The sequence below is a fragment of the Mustela lutreola genome, chromosome 10, assembly GCF_030435805.1.
Source record: "Mustela lutreola isolate mMusLut2 chromosome 10, mMusLut2.pri, whole genome shotgun sequence".
NCBI classification, from domain to species: domain Eukaryota; kingdom Metazoa; phylum Chordata; class Mammalia; order Carnivora; family Mustelidae; genus Mustela; species Mustela lutreola.
In genome coordinates this window covers 76,269,970-76,293,269 of record NC_081299.1, presented here as the reverse complement: position 1 = coordinate 76,293,269, position 23,300 = coordinate 76,269,970, and the positions used below count along the sequence as shown (strand labels likewise).

Here is a 23,300-nt window from a genome sequence, read left to right as displayed (position 1 = left end):
CTAGTTTCTTGTAACTCATCATTCAGAATGCAGTCAAGGCCTTTTGGAATAAATTAAAGAAATCATAATTCAAATAAAACAAAGAGTCAAACTAATCTGAATAGTCCTAACTTTTTCTGATCCCAAATTCCCTAATTCAAATACTATACATAGTATGACAACATTAACACAGAGCAGTGATACATCAAGAGACAACACAATGACTGAAACAAGGTAGAACTGACTTTTTATATTGTTACTTTGTGTGTGTGTAGAGAAAAACTGAAATTCATTCCCTTAACACATTTAAGAACAAAGGAAAGAGGATACTCACCATTAAAGCCCTGATAAGTATTTCTGCAAGCAGAGTGTGTGTAATCTATGAAGACACATTTAACAGAAAGGAATTAGTACAATATTGGCAAAAATCTGAAATTACATACTCATCTATTCAAATCAAACACAATTTCTAAAAATCTCATTAACTCACTTATCTGTAAAAATGGGGTATAAATAATTACAAATATTTTATATGGGAAAATATAGGACCTTTTCCTCTTCACTATCTCCCCAAGAGGCAGGTTTATCATCCAAATTACAATGTAAAAATTAGCTTATAAAACCTAATATATAATAACTGCCAAAAGAGGAATCCAGTACTGATATATACAGGGTAACAAAGGGAAGCCAGATAGATTAAATTATGTATCAACCATTGCAAAAAGGGCCACCTGAGAATTGATTCTATGTAACTTAATTTTTTCAAAGTTAATATAGTTCTTTTACCTATTTGCTATCTAAGGTTTTCAAGATCTTACTGCAGAATGCATATGCACATATGTACATCTGTGCCTATCTATCCAGGATGTGCCATCACCAAAAACCATATTGGCAATTTCTGTCAAAACTGACTTGATAATCATTAAATTCTTTAATTAATTTTACCATAAATACTAAAAGAAAGGAAATTAATATAGTAATCACTCGGTTACAACAGAATCTAGCTACACTACATAGGATTAGATTCAGATATACTGTTAGTCAAATTCCACTCCCAAATATAGCAGGATAGGCGAAGAGGAAGCAAGAGAGAGGGGGAGTATTTTCTCACTGACACTGTTTATAATTTTATTACTGACACTGTTTGGAATTGTGGGCACATGGTGACAATAAAAGCAAACATACTAAGTTTTATTGTTTTTCAATTCTCTACAGAAAATGGATTCTCCAGCGGGGGTGGGGGTGGGGTGGGGGTGGGGGCGGGGAGACACCACTCCCATTGTTCCCTCCCCCCAACTAGGGGCTGCTGCTGTACCTTGGGTGTCATTAAACCTTGGCATGAAAACACAATCATGTATTTTTTTTTTTAAGTTTCATTCCTAGCTTTGGCACTCAAATATTCATAGTTTAAAGGTATCTATATCAAAATCACCGTCTAACCAAAACAAACAAAAACATCAGTGTGCTACTCTTAAGAGCTGAACTTCCTATTTGAAAGTAATTTAAAAGGATTCAGAAAAGGGTTATTCTAGTATCCTTTCACATACTTAGATTTGGCCGCTTTAATTCTTTGTGGCATGAAATCAAATCAAAGATCAAAAGATCATCTAGTCAGACTCACATGCTGAGATCACACGAACTACAATGTTAAAGAAGATTGGGTTTTGGCTGGGTATGTGACTTACAACTAGTTAGTCGATCTGTTTTATTAGAAACGTCTGGCTACTCAGGATTAGGTCCAGTTTAACCATTCAAACCCTTCTTCCCCTTCCCTAATGCTGTCATTGAGGGACGCATTCTGACGCCGATTCCTATAAAAGTTAGGCAAGTTCCGAAGACAAGGTGAAGACCAAATTCATTTTACTTTGTGAGCCCGTGAAAATGGTTTACAGAACCAGCGTGAGAGACGACTGAAAGGCATTGCTGAATTACAGTTGATTTACACGGGAAGTCTAACCCAGGCGGCTGGGCACAGAACTGAATTTGAAGGGCACGGGATGCTGGGCCAGAATTCTGACTAACTTAAGTCCCAGCCATACACAATCCAGAAGAAAAATGCTTTGGTTCACAGAAGTATTTCAGATTAGGGATTAACGACCAGGCAATTCTGGTGGATAAACATCCTAGCTTGCCAACGGGGAACAGCTTATTTCGATATCTACCTGTACTTGTCACTTACAGACGCCCTTTAAACTCAGCTTAAACGAAGCCAAGAAACCTCACTGCGATCGGGCCTCTGAAAATTGCTAAGAAGCCACCGGGTAGAGGATTTACGAAACGGACGAGCTGGGTCGCCGCCCCGTGGGGCGGACGCGAGACGAGGCGGGGAAGGCCCCACTCTCCTCTCTGCCCGACACCGAGGAACTGGAGGCGCCGGGGCAATTTCCACGCACCGCGGCCGGGGCCAGCCCGGGGCGCGAGTCTGGGCCCCACTCCGGAGGCCGTGGCGCTTTGGGCGCGCCCTTCCCCGCACCGAGGCCGGCAAGGAACTCCCAGGTCTCCGGCGGCAGTGGGCGCCGGGCCGGCGCGACAGGGCGCGCGGGTCCCCACACAGGCCGATTCCGGGCACTGGGCCCGCGGCGGGCGGGCGGCCTCCGGGCCCGCAGAACAAAGCCCACACGGCCATCTTGAGACCGTAAACAGACCCCCGGGGCGGCCACCCCGCCTCCCGTCCGCCGCGGCGACCAGCCAGAAGCTCTGCTTACCGTCCTCGAAGTCCATGGCGGAGGCTCGGGGCTCACCGGCTCGGCGGCGCTGGGCAGAACTGTGGCAGGCGGCGAACACCCGGGGCCCGCGGTTCCACACCACCAGTCCGCGCGACGGAAAGCGGCGCTACCGGCCCGGGAGCCGCAGGCCACAGTGAGGCGGAGGGGCGGGGCCGGCCGGCGCTGCCAGCGGCAGAAGCGCGGCCTGCGATTGGTTGGCGCGGGCTGGTGGGCGGGCTCTCTGGTGGGGGCGGGAAGCAGGTCGGCTGTCACGCTCCGGGGTGCTGACCCTCTCCGAGCGTCGGAGGAGGAAGGAAGGTGGAAAGAGGAGCGCGGAAGACTGACTGGGGTCACGGGAAAGCGAACTGGGTGTTCGGGAAATTCTGGCGGCGGCCCGCCATGTTTGATCCTGGCAAGAGCGAAAGGATTGGATCGGAATACCTTCCTCCTGCCCAAACTAATACACCACGTGCCGACCTTTTGCTTTTTATTGGCTGGTGACGACTGTGCGGAAAATGTTCAAGTACTTAACGGGCTTTTTGCTGTGGAGAGGCATAAGTCCGGGACGATTTTGACAACTGTGTGAGCCGAGGAGAACAGATTGCTGAATAGGAAATAATTACGGGAATGAGCCAAGACAAGTTATTACCAGTTTCTGAATTTTAAGGTGCAAAATAAAAAGGGGCTGTAAAATTTCAATGACAGGGAAGATTTGTGACAGAAGTCGCCAAGAGCTTGAAGAATGACCATGCACAAACCCTCACACATATTGCTATCGTGTTACTGCCACTTTGGAAGTAGTGTTGGGGAAGTGGGCCAAATTATTCACCCCACAGGGCAATATGGAAAAAAAAAAAAATGTTCGTTCTGATTCTGCAGCAGCTTAACTCCAGGTTAATTTTTTTTCTTTCTTTTCTTTCTTTCTTTCTTTTCTTTTCTCTCTCTCTTTTTTTTTTTAAGATTTTATTTATTTCTTTGACAGAGAGGCAGCTGGAGGGGGAACACAAGCCGGGGAGTGAGAGAGGGAGAAGCAGATCTTCCATTGAAGATGGAGTCGGATGTGGGCTCTATCCCAGGCGGATGCCGAACGACCCAACCACCCTGGCACCCCTTTTTTTTCTTTTCTTTCTTTCTTTCCTTTTTTTTTTTTTTTTTCCTTTTGTAGTAGAGCAAATAGTGTCAACAATGGGTTGATCACAAGATGGGAAACCATGAATCAAAACCATTTTCTCTTCTTTAGGGTCCAATCAGTTGCTGGAACCAAGTTCCATAACAGCAGCCTGTGGAAATAGGACTGGAAAACAAAATTGCAGATACATTATGTGCATTACTATAGCCCCAAATCTTCACAGGGCATTGTTTCTTCCTCACCACTTTCCTTCTCCACCCCAATTGATTCACACAGTTCTCCACCCTTATTCTCTTCTTTTTTTTTTTTTCTCCCTCCTATACATGTTTTCTATTCACCTGAGCTGAACATGTTGAAAACTGAACTCATAATTTTCCTTCTCAAACCTGTTCATCCTCCTCTATTCTTTCATCTCTTTTAGTGGTGTCCTGAGCAACCACCCACTAATCCTAGCCGGAAGCCTGCACGATTCATCTCATCAAGACACAGGCTTCTCCCATCCTCCCTCCCCCAACCACACTGAAGTCTTTCATCTGCTTATTACCTCTTAAAATTTCTTAAACGTGTTCCCTTCTCTCCATTCCCACAGCACTACCTACAGTACCTGCACAACTCTGATTCTCTCCCTCCCACACTATTGCTGTAGCTTCCTAAATCATTTTTCTGCCCATTGACCTTGACCTTCTCAGGCTTCTCAGGGCTGCAGTGTTCTAAACACAAATCTGAACATGTCATCATCATGGGTCTTTATTATGGATTAGGCCAAGGCCAAGCTCTGAAACCTAGAGCACGTGCAGCAGGATCTGGCCACTGCCTAAGCGGCCATCTTCCTCCATTTCTCCCTCCTCCTCTCCCGTACTGTCTCCTTTTTGGTGAGCAATTTTAAGTCCCCAAACATCCCTACGCTTCTTCATGCCCCTAAACTTTTACTTACGCTTTTCTAGCTGCTTGTTATACCACCCAGTGAATCCTACTCATTCTCAAAACATAGCTCAGGATTTACTTCCTCTAAGAAATGCTCCCACATCCCATCCCCACACACTAGGCCAGTACTTAAATGACTCACCTAGCAATCTCATTAAAACTCAGATTCACATTCAGTCAGTCTGGGTTGGAGCCAAAGAGTCTGCATTTCTCACAGGTTTCCCAGGAGATGCTGCTGCTGCTGCTGGTCCAACCATACTCACAGTAGCAAGGCCCTGGGCTAAGCGCTGATAGAACACTATCTCCCTTGCATTAAATACTCTGTTTGGATTTATGTCTATCCACATTAAAAGCCCTTTGAGCTTAGAACCAAGTCATCTTTGTATCCTAAGTGCTGAGCACATATGTTTATCAAGTCCAAGTGAGCACTCTTGACGTTTTTTACTTTTTTTTTTTTTTTTTTTTTTTTGGCATCATGGCAAAGGGATGGTTTCTAACCTGTGGTATTCAGGTCTTGTCGTGAATGTAAGGAATAAATAATTGGGTCACCGTTTGTATTTGTGTATTATTTGTATGTGCTTGCATGCACGCATGCACACACACACACATACATACACTTCTTTCTTTTCTGAAAGAGAAAACTGCTGCTCAAGGAACTCCTCACTCCAGAAGAAATCCGGCCTCAGAACAAATGCTTGGAGAGCCAGAATACACAGATATCTTCTCCCCACCCTTCTTCTTTCCCAAATAGGAAGTTTCTGACAGAGGTGGCAATACCTGAGTTATGCCACAAGACCTGAGACACCTTGCAATACCTGACAGTCCATCAAGTCATCCCTTAATTTCTGCATCGAACAAATATTGATTGAGCACCAACCATGTGCCAAACATCATTTTCTTCCTTCGTTGTTATCTCTTTCTTATTCCCCAGAAACTATCCAGGCTCCTGGGCTTGTTCCCACTTGCTTAGGCTTAGATTTTTATCCTGAGGGGCCAGTGTTTTGCCGAAGTCTTAGGCCCTTACATCTTCCATTCATTTCACAATAGGTGGCAGGTTAGTCAACACCAGGCCAGCAAAGCCTATTGGAAAAGAGAAGAGACTATGTTTTGTTTTGTTTTGTTTTGTTTTAAGTGCAGCGGTTAAAAGGATATGTGGTGTGAGGTCAAGAGAAGCCTGCAGAGAGAAGGAGGCGATGGGGAGCTACCCCTAAGACCTGATCCTGAGGGAGCTGTCAGAGAAGCCCCACCACCTCCTTCCCTAGAACCGGAGAACTGGGTAAGTGGACCCCCTGAGGAAACAGGGGCCTCTGTTCCTCCTCTCCTAAGCCCTCACCCACACACCTTCTGCTCCAGCAACACAGAACCATCTGCTGCTCTCCAGACAAGCCATGCATTTTCACAAGCCCCTGCTCACCTTGTTCTCTCCATTTCTATTGCGGTCCCTCTCCTCATCTGCCATTCTTCAAGGTTCAATAGTCACGGGACCTCTTTTTAAACCCCTTCCCTCCATGTCACCTTAATAGCGATTAGCATAGTTGGATCCTTGTAGTGAGTTAGTTATAACCTTGTCTAACTCTTTATTCAGATTCTTCGGAGACCCTCCTTTGTACCATTTTTAGGTGACCTATAGGTAGCACATTGGCACTGTGTGTTAAGGAGAGACAACAAAATCACCACTGAAGAAAAGCCCTAATGAGACTGAAATTAAATGCCCAGAGCTTCACCTGAAAAAAAAAAAAAAATCACAGCATCCTATGATTTTATGATTTTGGAGAGTAAGTGACTATGGGGTGACAAAGGGGAGTCCTAATTTCACGATGCTTTCCTGATTTGCTCCAAATAACTCTTTCTTCCTCCCCATGTTCTTTAGGGAATTCATAAATACTCAGGGAGGTCAAGAACTGAAAATGACCATCTTAAAGTAAAGCAACCAAATTTAAGTAAACAAAGTAATTCCTACTGTGGGACTTATCAAAGGAGAGCTGGTTACAGAGCCCATGGCAATAGAAAGCTGCTGAAAACAGCTGGTGTGGATAGCACTGAATGGTTGTGTTTTATACATAGAACAAGATGATGTCTCTGATTTTAATACGCAACTTCGAAAAGATGCAGGTGTCTCTCGAAGCTCAAAGGAATAGCAATTAAAATAATAATTAGCTTTTATTAAACCCTATATATAAATAAATGTTTCAAAGCACTTTACATGTGTTAACTCATTTTATCTACCCAAAATGTAGGTAGTACTGTCACCCACTTTACTGATAAGGAAACTGAGACCCAGAAAGGTAAAGTTACTTGCCCAAGGTCACACCACTGAAACAAAAAGTAGAGCCAAGATTCAAACGCAAGAAGCCTGGCTCCAGAGCACACACATGCATCTCAATCATGCTCTGCTGAGCAGCTATTATGTGCCAAATATTTTGATAGAAGCTTTTACATGCCTTAGTTCTCCTCCTTACAATAAGCTAGATTATATCCTTTCCAAATGAAGGAAGTTAAAGAGAAAAATTAAGTTACTTGTCCAAGACTGTGCAATGAGCAATTGTTGTCTCTATATTCCTGACAAATATTATACAGTCATGCTTAGGTCTATTGTTGTATGGAGCCAACCTTGTACACCCAATGTCATCATCAAGGTGCTCAGGTAAAAAAGAAGAGAGATTTTGCCAATCTTCAGACCATCTTGTGTAACAGTACCTAACGCAGTCAAAGAGAATATACAGCAAAGAAGGGATCATGACTGCTTTAGAGATTCCCCACTTTGTCCTGTGCTTTCTTTTTTTCTTTTTTTTTTAAGATTTTATTTATTTATTTGACAGAGAGAAAGAGAGATCACAAGTAGGCAGAGAGGCAGGCAGAGAAAGAGGAGGAAGCAGGCTCTCCACTGAGCAGAGAGCCCAATGTGGGGCTCGATCCCAGGACCCTGAGATCATGACCTGAGCCGAAAGCAGAGGCTTAACCCACTGAGCCACCCAGGTGCCCCAAGGGACCCACTCTTGATTTCGGCTGAGGTCATGATCTCAGGGTCATGGGATCAAGCCCCATATTGGGCTCCACTCTGGGCATAGAGCCTGCTTAAGATTCTTTCCCTTTCCTTCTACTCCTTTCCCCACCTCTCTCTTTCCCTCCATTAAAAGTAAAATACAGGGGCACCTGGGTAGCTCAGTGGGTTAAAGCCTTTGCCTTCGGCTCAGGTTATGATCCCAGGGTCCTGGGATAGAGCCCCACATCGGGCTCTCTGCTCAGCGGGGAGCCTGCTACCTCCCCTCTCTCTACCTGCCTCTCTGTCTGCTTGTGATCTCTGTCTCTCAAATAAATAAATAAAATCTTACAAAAAAAAAAAAACCTTCAAAATGTAAGTGTTACCTTTCTTCCTTAGGTATGTATTATATAAAATATACATTTCTATGAAAATTAGGTTTATTCCCTTCTAGGGGCTCAATTAAATATCTGAGTTATTGTCACTCATTTTATCTTCTTAATGTGTTTAGCCCACCATAAATTTTAATCTTCTAAGTAAATGTAAAGCAAGCTGTCTGTGTCATCTGTCAACTCCACTGATTGCCAGAATTGATTTGGTGGATCTGCCCTGCTAGGAAGGTGTCCCCTTTCTTCCTGGTTCTGCTACATGTGTCTCTCCCAAAGCTGTGTGCTTCATTGAGGAGAGAGGAGAGCCAGGATCTACATGGAGTCAAGTTCTCCCATAGGACTGTCCAGGACTCAGTAAGTAGGTTATCCCACCTGACTGTGACTCTCCCACTAGATTATGAGCCACCTGAAGGTGAAGATGTCATCTTTGTGCTAGCACCATACCTGGCACATGGTAGACTTTAAAATGTTGTTGGATGGGACACCTGGGTGGCTCAGTTGGTTAAGCAGCTGCCTTCGGCTCAGGTCATGATCCCGGAGTCCTGGGATCGAGTCCCACATCGGGCTCCTTGCTCAGCGGGGAGCCTGCTTCTCCCTCTGCCTCTGCCTGCCATTCTGTCTGCCTGTGCTTGCTCTCCCTCTCTCTCTCTGATAAATAAAATCATAAAAAAAAAAAAATGTTGATGGAATAAAAAGAAAACAGATCTGCAGTCAGATCCTATATTTAAATAACTTCAATTCTATATTAGGGAAACAAATATAAATAAAAAATAAAAACAAACGAAATTCAGCCTTGTACACATACAATCTAACCCCTTCCTTAGCCAACAGTTTATCAGCAAAAAAAGGGCACAGTCCCAGGACACCCAGTAGAGGGCACCACACACCAAATATAGTCAAGGTTTGACAACAGAAGCGGAGCACGTGTCTATCTAGTTCCTGCTGGTCTGAAGTGTTCTAAAGGGACATGGGGTAGAGAATATGCCTGGGAGCCTCTTTGAAAGTACCCGAATTTCTATTTTGGGTCAATTGTGGTTATAAATCCCCCTGTTTGCCTCATTTCAGTAGATTTTGTCTTTAGAGATGATCTTTTAAGGCACAGAACAGTGGAAAATGCTTATTATGATGGCAAACTTGAAAAACAAGATGCAAAAATTTTTATGGAATCTGATAACAGCAATGCCAATAAATTTTTTAATTTTTTAAGATTTTATTTATTTATCTATTTGACAGAGATCACAAGTAGGCGGGGGGCGGGGCAGGCTCCCCACCAAACAGAGAGCCCAACGTGGGGCTTGATCCCAGGACCCCAAGATCACAGCCCAAGCCAAAGGCAGAAGCTTAACCCACTGAGCCACCCAGGTGCCCCAGCAATACCAATAATTTTTTAAAAGACAAAGCATAGAGATAAAACAGAAAGAAAAATGTAAAACATGAACAGTGATTCTTTCTGTGTTCCATTTTTACATACTTACTCTTCTATGTTCTCCAAATTTCTTTAGCACCTTTTTAAAAAATCATTTATTTATTTATTTATTGATGGGGAGGTGGAGGGGCAGAAAGAGAGGGAGAGAGATTCTAAACAGACTCTGCACTGAGCACAGAGCGCAATGCGTGGTTTGATCTCATAACCCTGAGATCACAACCTGAGCCAAAACCAAGAGTCGAACACTTACCAGCTGAGTCACCTGGGTTCCCCTTTAGCACTTTTATAATGTAAAATATGTATTTGATATAATACAAGATGTAACATCTATTTCAATTAGTTCTCCTTAGCCAAATATTGTATTTCATTTTCCTTGTAGATAAAATTATTGTTGGGGATAAGGGAAGGCACTTTGGCCATTTAAGTCAGTGGTTCTCAAGCCTGGCTCTACTCTAGAATCATCCAGGGCACTTTTAATAAGTGCCAGTACTTGGGCTTCACTTTGGAGAATCTTATTAAATGATAAAACTAAAACCATTACCACTGTTGATTTTCAAAATACTTACAAGAGATGCTATTGGAATAAGTTCTCTTCTGTTTCCGTAACTTGTACTTATTGAGAAGATGTCAAGTTTAGAGATGGAACTTTAGAGATTGAATAGCCACACATTAACCAATCAATCCATGTGTAGGAAATGGTGTAACAACTACATCTGAATTGGGCTGGTACAGACACTTGTACATCCAAGAGCTCTAAAAGCTGGCTTGGTTCCAGTATTCCCTATAACTACCCTGCAGCCCTTGGGAGGTAATTAACTAATGACAGTAAAGGGCTTTTAAACTGAAACAGGTTGTATAAATGCTAAACACAGGAAACACAGAGGATTTCCACTGACTGCCAATACTTTTCAACCAGAGACAGTTGATGCATCTTAAAGCCAATTTCTCTTTTGCAACTGAAATCTTCCTAGTCTTTATTTCAAGGGAAACAAAAGGAGGTTTTTTGTTTTGTTTTGCTGTTGTTGTTGTTGTTGTTGTTGTTGTTTTTTAAGGTAATGCCTCTCCTACAAATCAAAGACCTAAGAAGATTACCCTTTTACTTTCTCAGAAGTAAGGTTCCTGCCACAACAAAACCCTGGTAGCGTGGTTTCTGTGAACGACTGCTTGGTTTGGATGACCGAAGGTGGGTTAGCAAAAGGGGTCATACTAGGAGATCTAGTACAAGTCCCGGCATCCCCTTAAACATCATGTCTGGTTTTAAAGCAAACGATTTGTGCACAGGGTAACAAATGTAACAGTATAAAAGAACTTCCAATGAAAAGCAACAGCCTTTCCTCTTCTCCTTGCTTAGCTTGGGTCCCCTCTACAGGTGAAAACTCTGGTGTCATCTGGGGTAAGATCATGTGGCATTTCCTTCCACTGTACTATTACCTCTCTTACATTACCAACTTTAGTGAATATCAATTGATTCCACGGTTTGAAAATAAGCATGTATCTCACACTATCCTTCTCTTCCAAATTTCAATAGAAATAATAGCTTTTTATTTCGTCTATTAAAACTAAATTTTCAGGGGTGCCTGGGTGGCTCAGTGGGTTAAGCCGCTGCCTTCAGCTCGGGTCATGATCTCAGGGTCCTGGGATCAAGCCCCGCATCGGGCTCTCTGCTCAGCAGGGAGCCTGCTTCCTCCTCTCTCTCTGCCTGCCTCTCTGCCTACTTGTGATCTCTCTCTGTCAAATAAATAAATAAAATAAAATAAAATAAAATAAAATAAAACTAAATCTTCATGTTTTCAAATGAGGACTCAAATTTCTATCTCTTTTAATAGGGTATCTGTGCGTTTCCTCTTCTATGAATGGAAGGTATTGTGCCCCTTCTCATGGCTCCACTTCTCCTCTGCTTCTCATTGTTGTCAGTACCACTTTACCACCAGCAAAACTGTTAATATTTACCTTCTGTACTGCAACCACAAAATATTCTTTTTACTTTGTCTACAGATTGACTTTAGATGTTAAAAGCTTAGGGGTGCCTTGGTGGCTCAGTCAATTAAGTGTCTGTCTTCAGCTCAGATCATGATCTGAGGGTCCTGGGACTGAGCCTAGCATTGGGTTCCTTGCTCAGTGGGGAGGCCTGCTGCTCCTCCTGCTTGTGCTCTCTCTCTCTCTCTCTCTCTGTCAGATAAATAAATAAAATCTTTGGGGGGAAAAAAAGACGTTAAAAGCCTATATACTTTCTTCCAAAGAGTACAGTGTGAATGGGGAGCAGGTAACTTTACACTGGAAATACCTGGCAAACACAGCCACAGTCAGGCTATCAAGGTCAGTAAGAGTGCTAAGTCAATAAGTCATGTTGATAGTGTGTGCTCTTGGTTTGATGTGACAAAAATGACTGACCTTTGTGGTGTTCCCTGCAAAACCCACAACCCCAATCTAATCATAAGGGAAACATTAGACAAATTCCAAATGAGAGACATTCTACAGAATACCTGGCCAGTACTCCTCAGCCTATCAAGGTCATCAGAAACAAGGAGAGCCGGAAAAACTATTATAGCCAAATAGAGCCTGAAGAGACAGGATGACTAAATGCAATAGGAATAGAAGACACTGGGGAAAAACTAAAGAAATCTGATAAAACATGAACTTTAGTAAATGACAATGTATCAATATTCATTTGTTAATTAGAACAAATGGATAATCCTTGCATAAGATGCCAATAATAGGGACGCCTGGGTGGCTCAGGGAGTTGAACCTCTGCCTTCCGCTCAGCTCATGATCTTGAGGTCCTGGAATCAAGCCCTGCGTCGGGCTCTCTGCTGTTTCCCCCTCTCTCTCTGCCTGCTTCTCTGCCTACTTGTGATCTCTGTCTGTAAAATAAATCAATAAAAAAAATCTTTAAGATGTTAATAATAGGAAAACTCTCTGCTAGCTTTATATCTTTCTGTAAATCTAAAACTGTTTTAAAAGATAAAATTTATTAAAATATAAAATAATGGAAATAAGCCAATATGCTGTATATATTTTATGATCAATGGGAACATTGACATTTTCCACGACCCCAGTGTTATAACCCCTTGGTCTCTCAAATTAGGCTATTTCTAGCATCAAGGTCAAATGGATTGCCTTTTCTTACACTCTGTTAACTGCTTATATTCATGCCTAGATGTAGTTTGCGTCATGTGTGGCCTGTGACTTCATTGTTCAGAATTTGCTTTTTCTCAAGTTTCTAATTGCCATTTTACCTTGTATATTCTAGCCTGTGGTACTTTCTGCCTAATCCAACCATAATCCTCCCTTTTCGCTTTTTATCTTTCAGACATTTTTTTTTTTTAAATCTCTACTCCATTGGCTTCTATCCTTTCCCCTCACACACTTTTCTCCATACCTGTTTATTTTTATTCCAGGGGAGTCTTAGCAGGGAGGTAATGCACATAGGCTCACTCTCCTGTCTTGAAAGAGAAGCTTACTTCACCTTTTGTACAGCTCCATCCTCAGTCCTGATGAAGAGTGAGCTAGCTGAGATCAGGCTTAAAGAAAGGAAAGTAGCTTCCTCGCAGAGAAAACACCAAATGGATACATGGTGTTGCAGGGGTGGGTGTGGGGTAATGAGGCCAGGGCTACAGAGCTGGCAAAGTCAAGACTGAGGACAAGGAAAGGATCACTGTCACTGAGCTGGACCACTGAGCCAAGGACATGAAGATCAAGTTCTTAGAGGAGATCTACCTCTTCTTCTTACTCATCAAGGAATCTGAGAACACTGACTTTTTTCCTGAGAGGATCCCTCAAGGACAGGGTTTTGAAGATGATGCCTGTGCGGAAGCAGCCTTGTGTGGGCCAGCGGACTGGGTTCAAGGCATTTGTTGCCATTGAAGATCACAATAGATACCTCGGGGTGTTAAGTTCTCTGAGGAGGTAGAGAACCCCACTGCCATCCGTGGGGCCATCCATCACCCCCATGCAGTGAGGCTGGGGGAACAAGGTCAACACTGTCCCACACATGGGGGGAACAAGGTTGGCAAGGCCCATGCTGTCCCATACAAGGTGACCTGCTGCTATGGCTCTGTGCTCATGGACCTTATCCCTGCCCCCAGAGGGGTTGCCTCAGCCCCTGTGACCAAGAAGCTTCCGACAATGGCCAGTAGTAACAACTGCTACACCCCGGCCAGGGGCTGCATGCCCACCCTGGGCAACTTGGCCGAGGTCATTTTTATGCCATTTCTAAGACCTACAGGTATCTCACCCCTGACCTCTGGAAAGAGACTGTATGCACCAAGTCTCCCTATCAGGAATTCACATACCATCTTGTAGAGAACCACACCAGAGTCTGTGCAGAGGACCCTGGCTCCCACTGTGGCCACCACAGTTTTATACAGGAAAAATAAGGTGGGTGCATGGTGGCTCAGTCAGTTAAGCATCTGCCTTTGGCTCAGGTCAGGATTCCAGGACCCTGGGACTGAACCCTGCATCGGGCTCCCTACTCGGCGGGGAATCTGTTTGTACCTCTATCCCTCCCCCTTGCTTGTGATCTCTCTCTCTCTCTCTAATAAATAAACCTTAAAAAAAAAGAGAAGAAAAGAAAAAGAAAGTGGATTAAAGCCTATTAAAAAGAAAGGAAGGAGGGAAGGAAGGGAGGAAAAATATATGGAGTCATACTCTGGCCAATATGCAGTCCTTAAGGAGAAAGCAAGAGTGCATTTGATCAATCAATGACCTTCCTACCATTGGATATTCCTAGAAGCACATTATTCTGACCAATCAGTCCCCATACTTGTTTTTAAAGAAACCTATGGGGGCGCATGGGTGGCTCAGTGGGTTAAGCCACTGCCTTTGGCTCAGGTCATGATCTCAGGGTCCTGGGATCGAGTCCCGCATCGGGCTCTCTGCTCAGCGGGGAGCCTGCTTCCCTTCCTCTCTCTCTGCCTGCCTCTCTGCCTACTTGTGATCTCTCTCTGTCAAATAAATAAAATCTTAAAAAAAAAAAATAATAAAGAAACCTAGGAGTTAGAAAAGTAAGTTGTTTTAAAAGGAAAGTACCTGGATCTTTTAAAACAGATCCTTATGAAAAGCACAAGCTGCTTTGCATTGTCTTGGATGAAGAAAGTTCAAGCTGTCCCAAAGAATTACAGAAGAGAGCCCCAGTTGTCAGGTGTTAAAAGGCATTCGAAGATCATCTAGCTCTAATCCCAACCTTTGACTTTTCAGATGAGGACAAGGGGGTACTTCTCTAAGGTCACTTAGCTAACAAGTGGAAGTAAGAAGACTAGAAAATGGGTAAGGTCAACCCAAGGAGATTTCTTACCCACACCTCATGCTGAGTGTTGAAGAGCTCTTTTCCACTCGCTTCTCTGCAATTTCCTCCCCTCCAACCACATCCTTGCAGGAACTCTAAAAAGAGGTGTGGAGCCAAGGGCAGGATGGAGTAGGAGGATAAGACAGCTGTAGCCGGGAAGGGGTCTGTACTGTTTTTTTCCAGGGATCTACTTGCCTGGCTGCCATCAGTGGACAAAATTCCTAACTCTGGGAACTCACTCTTCTCCCTGTACTCCCTCTCTTTCTCCAAAACTGCCTGGGAGAGGTAGGTTTGGCTCTAGTTTTTTGACAAAATATGTGCCCCAAACCTGGAAATGAATGATGCTCTTACAGAACGTAGTAGATGTCCTTTGCACAGAATACCATTCTCCCCAAATTGTTTTATGACTTAAATATTCCCACTGTTACACATTATTAAGGGAAGAAAGGTCATAATTTTGTGATATTTAGTTCTGTAATTAATGTAAGACAGCGGAATTTTTTCCAAACCCCTTAATTTCTGTGTTGTTTTTTGCTTCAGGAAACTGAAAAGGAGAAAGGAAATGTTCATGGTACGCTTGACTTTATTTAATTTTTAAAGCACAGAGTAACAAGGAAGAGGGACTACTGCATGTCCTAGAGTTGGCTTCTGCAACTCTGCTTAGACATTTCCCCCCCAGGACAACCGTTAGAATATGCAACTGCAGAGCCTAATAACTGCCATATTCAATCAACAATGCTCATGGCGCTAACATGCTCTACCACCCCTCCCAGCCCCATGTTGAAAATGCACCACCCCTTCCCAGAAGTCAGCTCTCTGAGGCACAGAGACCTCACGACTACATGGCTCCACTAATTTGCATTATTTTTTTCTGAAAATGCAGAAGGACAGCTGTGACTCAGCAAAATTTCTTATTTATGAGAGACAGCCTTCGTCTCCCTTAGTAACTTCTCTCTAGCCTTCCAGAGTCTTGTTCTTTGAGTTCTACCTTGTCAGAGAGTTAGAAGATTCAATACCAGAATCTTTGAATTTTTTACTTAAGAATAGTGGCAAGTATGAGTTTAAAAATGAAGTCTCTACATTGGAAAAATTCTTTTTGCAGTTGAAATGAAATATTAAAATCTCAAAAAAGTTTACCCTTAAAATCAAATGCCTAAATAAGAGTGAGGAGGCAGCCCTATAAATGCTATTTAAAAATAAAAATATATGGTTGGGATGTAATGGCTGGTTATTATTGGCCTATAAATAGCATCAAACATGCTATTAATAAGGATTAAATATTGGTGTTAAAATATATTGGGGGACATGTTGGGAGACTGGGGGAAATCAGAATACAGATTGGGTAGTAAATAATCTTAGAGTACAACAATTGAGCTACACTGCTAAGTTACAATCTACACATAATGCATCTCTTTCAATGCACCAAAGAAAACTTATAGAATGAGTAAAGGGCGGGTGGTAATTAAAGCACACAGGCACAGGGACACTGGGTGGTACAGTTAAGCTTCGGACTCTTGGTCTCAGCTCAGCTCCTGGTATCAGGGTTGTGGGATCGACCCCTGAGTCAGGCTCTGTGCTCAGTGCAGAGTCTGCTTAAGCCTCTCTCTTCCACTGCCCCTCTCACCCTCTCTGAAATAAATAAGTTATTAAAAAAAAATAAAGCATAATAATTTAAGTTGCTAGAGAGAAGTCAATTAAATAATACATTTAACTGACTGGGTGGCTCAGTCAGTTAAAAAAATAAAACATATAGACACATCTATAGCTGGAGTTTAGATCCTAGCTCTCCGTTCAGTTCAGTGAACTTGAAAAGTTTCTTTATAAAGTGGAAATAACACCACCAACAACAAAAGTGGAAATAAGAATGGAGACCCATTCTTAGGGTCATTGTTGTAAGAACTAAATGAAAGAATCCATTGAGCACATACTGCCTGATAGTAGTAAGCACTTGATACAGGCTTTCATTATAACTCTTGACAGACTTTTATAGAGTGCTCATTTAGAGAAAAGGTATTTTGTTATAAATGGTCAGCAGAGATCTGATGTATTCTTTTTTCTCTATATTTCCCAATTAAGTTTCTTTAAAAGGGGGAAGGGGCTTAAGATGACTTTCAGAGTCACTGCATGAGGACACATAAGTATAGTGAATTCTGTTAGCCAAGGCAATAAAGAAAAGGGATGCTTTGTTTAATCCAATACTCTAATTAACACACAGTTGACAATTACCAAGGAATTGAAATATTTTATGCGCTTGGTACAAAAACTGCACTAACCACTATTTAATCTCATTCTTTTTTGTGGGGTTGTGGGTTTTTTTTTTTTTTTTTTACATTTCAAAAAATAATTCATGGACTTTATTAAAATTTCAATATTTTGCTCTTTGGAAAATACTATTAAGAAAAAAAACAGCAAGTCACAGATTGGGAGAATATATTTGCAATGCACACATCTGACAAAGGAGATGTATCTAGAATATAACAGACTCTTATAATGCAGTAATAAGAAGACAACCTGATTTTTTTTTTTTTTAAGATTTTATTTCTTTATTTGACAGAGAGAGATCACAAGCAGGCAGAGAGGCAGGCAGAGAGAGAGAGGAGGAAGCAGGCTCCCCGCTGAGCAGAGAGCCCAACGCAGGACCCGATCCCAGCACCCTGAGATCATGACCCGAGCCGAAGGCAGCGGCTTAACCCACTGAGCCACCCAGGCTCCCCAGACAACCTGATTTTTTAAAAATGGGCAACATATTTCATCAGGTGCCTCCTAAAATAAGATATACAAATGGCCAAAAGCTTATGAAAAGATTCTCCACACCATTCATCACTGGGAAAATAGAAATTAAAGTGATAATGGTGTACTGTTATGCAGCCAATACAATGGCTCTACTTAGAAAGACAAACATGTCAAATATTGAGAAAAATGTAGAGTAGCTGGAACTTGGCCACACAGCCAGTAGGAATGTAAACTGGTGCAAACTACTTTGGAAAACAGTCTGGTGGATTCTTATAAAGTTCATATACAACAGAAATAAAAACATATGTCTACACAAAGGCTTCTACACAAACGTTCATAGCAACTCTATTCATAATGGCCCCAAACTGGATAGAATCCACATTTTCACCAGCAGTTGAATAGAAAAATGGTGGTAAACCCACACAATGGACTAGGACTCAGCCATACTTGGAAATGAACATGAACCACTGATGCAGGCAACTATGTGGATGAATTTCAAAAACATTATGTGAAGTGGAAGAAGACAAACTCAAGGGAGTACACTCTATCTAATTCCACTTACATGAAATTATAGAAAATGTAAACTACTCTATAGTAACAGAAAGCAAACCAACAGTTGCCTGGGGCCAGGAGAGGGGTGACTTCAAGAGGGCAGGAGGAAATTGTGGAGGTGATGGAAACACTGTATCCCCTTAGCTGTGATATGGGTTACATGGGTGGATACTCATGTCAAAATTCATGGAAGTGTACACGTATAATGAGTTTGTTTCATCGTATTAAACTATATTTCAATTAAGTTAAGTTTAAAAAGAAGCACTAATACAGTTGCTTTTTTTAAAAGATTTTATTTATGTATTTATTTGACAGAAAGAGATCACAAGTAGGCAATCCAGAGAAAAGAGGGGGGAAGCAGGCTCTGCCCTGAGCAGAGAGCCCAATGCAGGGCTCTATCCCAGGACCCCGAGATTATGACCCAAGCTGAAGGCAGAAGCTTAACCCACTGAGCCACCCAGGTGTCCCAATATAGTTGATCTTTAAAAAATCATCAGAGTGGGGGTGCCTGGGTTAAAGCCTCTGCCTTCGGCTCAGGTCATGATCCCAGGGTCCTGGGATTGAGCCCCGCATCGGGCTCTCTGCTCAGCGGGGAGCCTGCTTCCTCCTCTCTCTCCTCTCTCTTTATTTTATTTAAATAAAATCTTAAAAAAAAATCATCAGAGGGGCACCTGGGTGGTACAGTTGGTTAGGCATCTGACTCCTGGTTTAGGCTCAGGTCGTGATCTCAGCATCATGAAATTGGGCCTGTGTCAGGGTCTATATCCAGCATAGAGTCTACTTGAGATTCTCTCTCCCTCTCCCTCTGTCTCCCCTGCTTGCTCTCTCTCTCTAAAATAAATAAATAAATATTTTTTAAAAATTAATCAAAGAACTGCTAAAATGTTATTGCAGAATTAGTTCTAATAGCAATGAATAGGGAGCAACCTAAGTATTCACTAACAGATACAGAGTAAAATCAATAATGGTGGTGGGGTGCCTGGGTGGCTCAGTGGGTTAAGTGTCTACCTTGGGCTCAGGTAATGATCCAAGGATCCTGGGATCAAGTCCCACACAGGGCTCCCTGCTCACTGGGGGTTTGCTTCTCTCTCTTCCTTTATGCACTCTCTCTCTCTCTCTCTCAAGTAAATAAATAAAATCTTTAAAGGTATCAATGATGATGAATCTGTACTACTTAATGCTATGAAACCATTAAAAAGATTAAAGGGGTGCCTGGGTGGCTCAGTCAGTTTACCGTCCCACTCTTGATTTCAGTTCAGGTCATGATCTCAGGGTTGTGAGATCAAGCCCTACATCAGGTTCCGTGCTGGGCATAGAGACTGCTTGGGATTCCCCTCCCTCCCCACTCTAAAAAAAAAAACTGAAGTAGTTCTACATGTTTTAATATAGTTGTTTATGACACATAAAATAAGAAGGTAGTTTACTCAACAGTATGCATAATACAATCTTATTTGCATAAATATATTCTTTATACATGTGCCTATTTATATGCATGAAAATTCTCAAGGGACCTATACTAGTCTATGGAGTGTTTACCTGGGGGATTAACCATGGGTGAGGCATTTACAAAGGGGTTTTCCACTTTCTCATTTTTCAATGTTGAATCTTTACAATAAGCCAGTTTTACATGCATAATCAGCAGAAACAGTAATGATATTTCCATCCGGAAAAATAAAAGGCAGCTGGAGATAGCCAGGAACCTTCCAGGCATCATTAGGAACACCAATCATTTTGTCCTCTCCCAGTGGGGAAATGCTGAATAATGGGGATTTCTAACTAGATAACAATAAGCATGGATTAACTGTATATTGAGAAGGAAAACATTCTGTTCCATGCTTCCACCAACCAGCTAAAGAAAGTGTGTCATTGACTCTGTGGAAGGGAAAATATGATTACCAAATGCAGCAAGGTGGGAGGTTCCCATCCTAATTACTTGACTTATCTTTCCAAGAGGATCAGTCAACATCTTCCAGTCTGGGCAACAAACTAGAACATCTGTCTCCACCACCCCTTATGACGATACTCTCTGAAGGTAAAACTGATAAAGATCAGAGCTCTACAGCACAGCTTTCTTCGCAGATCCTTGGAATCTTCTTGAAGAAATGAAAATTTTGACAACCCTAGATGCTCAGATGAAACATCCAAGATTCCCCTTACATAACAGGCAACGTCAGAGCAATCCCAAGAAATATAGCTCCGTGCGGCATTGTTCTCAGAAGAGACTTTTAAAATACTGTTGTCTACACGTGTCTTCTCAACTCTGCAATTAAATATTCACTTACTGCTTCCCATAGTTTCCCAAGTCTAGACACTATAATTATCATGACAATTTCTCCAATGTCCTAATTAACATAGAACAGAAAGCCCCAGGAGAAGAAAACAAGGACCCCAGGACTTCGATTTGACAGTCAGATCTGCCAATGCCAATGAGGGAATTAGCCAAATATAGAGGAGAATGATTCATCTCTTTCCTCACTTCCCTATCTCCCCTTGTTTGCCCTTCCTGTGTGTTTCTCAGAGGAACATATCCAAACTTTGCTCCCACTTTTCCTGCTCCGCTATTTAATCTTCCTCCCTCATGAGGCCTGTCCCTGGCCCATCTCAGCCAGCAGAATTCAGTAGATAGTCTGCTGGACCAAGACATTCCAGCTTGCAGTGTGTTTTGGAAAGCATTGTTTTTATGAAGAAATTTTACATTTTTCCTATATGCTTCAGTACATTTTTATGTGACAGCCTGAATGTGTGCAACCGGAGCCTACTTGAACAGGGCCAAGGTTTCCAATCCAGGAGAGGAGCTCTGCTAAAGAAGGATCTTGGCAGGCAGTTGCAGTTCTCCCCACCCCCACCTTCCCTCCCGTGCTTTAAGGAGGGGTCTGGGGAGCTCAGCATGTAAAGCCACTGGACTTGGCAGGACCACACCCTCATTCAGCTACCTTGGCGTGAATCAGGGAGTTCCGGGGGTGCCCAGATGCAGCTCTGGCCAAGGTTAGGACCACTCTTCATACAAAGAGCTTGAGACTTACTGGCATCTACAGGATGTTTGGTTATGAGCCAGAATTCCCCAGTTCTATGGGCTGAACCTCCCAGCCCTCCTGGGGAACTCACACCCAGTATCATATGACTTCTGCCTATTGACTGTCACCTCTCTCTTTTCAGCTCTGATATTTTTATTTCCTGTTTACTTTATTCCTGGTATTTAAAGAAATTTGGAAAGGTTAGTGGCAAAAAGGGACCATTAGAGGGTGCCTGGCCAGCTCAGTTATTGAAATGTGTGACTCTTGATCTTAGGGGTGTGGGTTGGAGCCCCACATTGTGTGTAGAAATGACTTAAAAATAAAATATGTTTTTAAAAAGGGAGAGGGACCATCAGTAAAGGGGAAGAGAGACTCTGAAGAGATAGAGGAGGGTTTTCTAGGGGCACCTGAGAGGCTCAGTTGGTTAAGTGTTGCCTTCGGCTCAGGTGATGATCCGGGAATCCTGGAATCAAGTCCCACATTCCTTAGCAGGGAGCCTGCTTCTCCCTCTCTCCCTGACTGCTGCTCCCCCTGCTTGTGTTCTTTCTTTCTCTTTCTCAAGTAAATAAATTTTTAAAATTCTTTTTAAAAAAAGAGTGTTCTCTATTCTCTGTCCATCGTTTTACACACACACACACACACACACACACAAGTGTGTGCATATGCGTTTACAAACACACATATACCAAGCACCGAGAGCCTTGTTAGACCCTGAGGACCAGGACTGGATACCTCTTAACTCAGGGTCACCGGGCATTCCTGTCCATCCCTACCCCCACACTCCTTACATGCTTCCTGTCACTGTTCTCTTTATAGATGAAGCCAAAATGGGTCACCATGGCTTGAGATGATCTCTTTCTGATAATAATGTCATGAGTATAATATTTAATAATTTAATAAGCCCTTTCACCTATACGTTAGCCTGCTCAAGTTTCATCACAATCCTGTGAAATAGGCTTCATTTTTATTCCCTATTTACAGAAAAGGAAATCTGAGTGCAAATCTGGTCCAGCAAAGTGGGCATGAGATGGCACTGGGACCTGGTCTAAATGCAAGTTCCAGAGACTGTGTTATCTGACACTTGCTTCTAGCATACACTGCCCTGACGACAGCCCCTCAGATCAGGAAAGTCAGATTAGGCTGATGTCTGTGCATCAGTGATCACTGAGGGGACTAGAGGTAGGCACTAGCCTGAGGCAGCCTGTCCATCAGCTAGCTAATGGCTCATGAAGGTGCCTTGGGCCAAGAGTACTGCCCAAAAGGACAATGTGATTAAGCAAAGTCATTTGGACTAGCTCTTTCCTGGCATTTGGATTGAAGAATTGGCCCATTAATACATAGAGAAAAACAAACCAGACATAGCTTAGAAGAAAGGCAGAAAGAGCACAAGAGGGAGAAGATCCATACCATGGGAAAGACAAAGGAAACAGCCGGTCCCTCGCACTGCCTCGACCCCTGATCAGCTCTCTGGTTCCAGTTTTCTACCTGTGATAAATTCTCTTTCCCAGATGGGCTCAATATTTCTCTGCTCCTTGGAACCAAGGGAGACTTTCCACCTTCCACCTTGTCGTGTTCTTTGCCTACTCCCGAAGCAGTGGCCCCTGCCAGGTACCCAAAAGGAGGAGAAGGGGTTAGGTAAGTGGGTCTCTCCAAGTCCACTGTGAGAGGCGGATGGTCTTATTTCCAGATTCTCTGCTGCTCTCCTCGCCCTCTGCCCAGAAGGCAACGATCTGGCCAAGTCAATAAACACAGTTCACTGCAATCTCTCCAGTCCAGCCAGTGAGGCGGACAACACTGAACCCAGGTGGCTGATCTGGCTCTTTGAAGATCAACTTCACAAAGATCAAAACTTCTGAATCAGAGAAAGTAATCTACGATAAGGTAAACATGTAGTTTTGATTTACAACTCCGAGGCTGTGTTCCAAGGGGAAGATTCTTATAAACAAAAGGGCAAATTTTGTTTTCAGTAAGAAAATACTTTTGAAATTATACTGCAGAGCAATGGGATTGCCTTAGAAAATCTGTCTTGTAAGGGACTCCCTGTAACTAAAAGAGGTAATATTTGGAGCAAGGGAGATGTCTGAGGAATTTCCTACCTCAAAGAAAGACTTCCCTCAGGAGAATATATTTCTACTCATCTCGATCTTACAAAAGGGAAGATTATCTGATATACTACCCAAAACTC

General features: G+C 42.8%; 1 protein-coding gene and 1 pseudogene across 3 annotated transcripts in view; one reads left to right on the top strand and one right to left on the bottom strand.

Moving 5' to 3' along the window:
• ZNF326 (zinc finger protein 326) overlaps window positions 1–2,866 on the bottom strand; it is a 37,920-nt gene extending 35,054 nt beyond the window's left edge. The window contains exons 1-2 of one of the 3 annotated variants that reach the window (XM_059134999.1): window positions 2,685–2,866; window positions 314–358 (exon numbers count right to left, since the gene is read on the bottom strand). In XM_059134999.1, the coding sequence (XP_058990982.1) occupies window positions 314–358; window positions 2,685–2,700 (61 nt within the window). In that variant the 5' untranslated portion in view covers window positions 2,701–2,866. The remainder of the gene's footprint in view (window positions 1–313; window positions 359–2,684) is intronic. The other 2 variants (XM_059135001.1, XM_059135000.1) reach the window with 2 other exon arrangements.
• On the top strand, window positions 2,699–22,971 carry LOC131810530 (uncharacterized; annotated as a pseudogene).
• The last annotated feature ends 329 nt before the right edge of the window (window positions 22,972–23,300 follow it).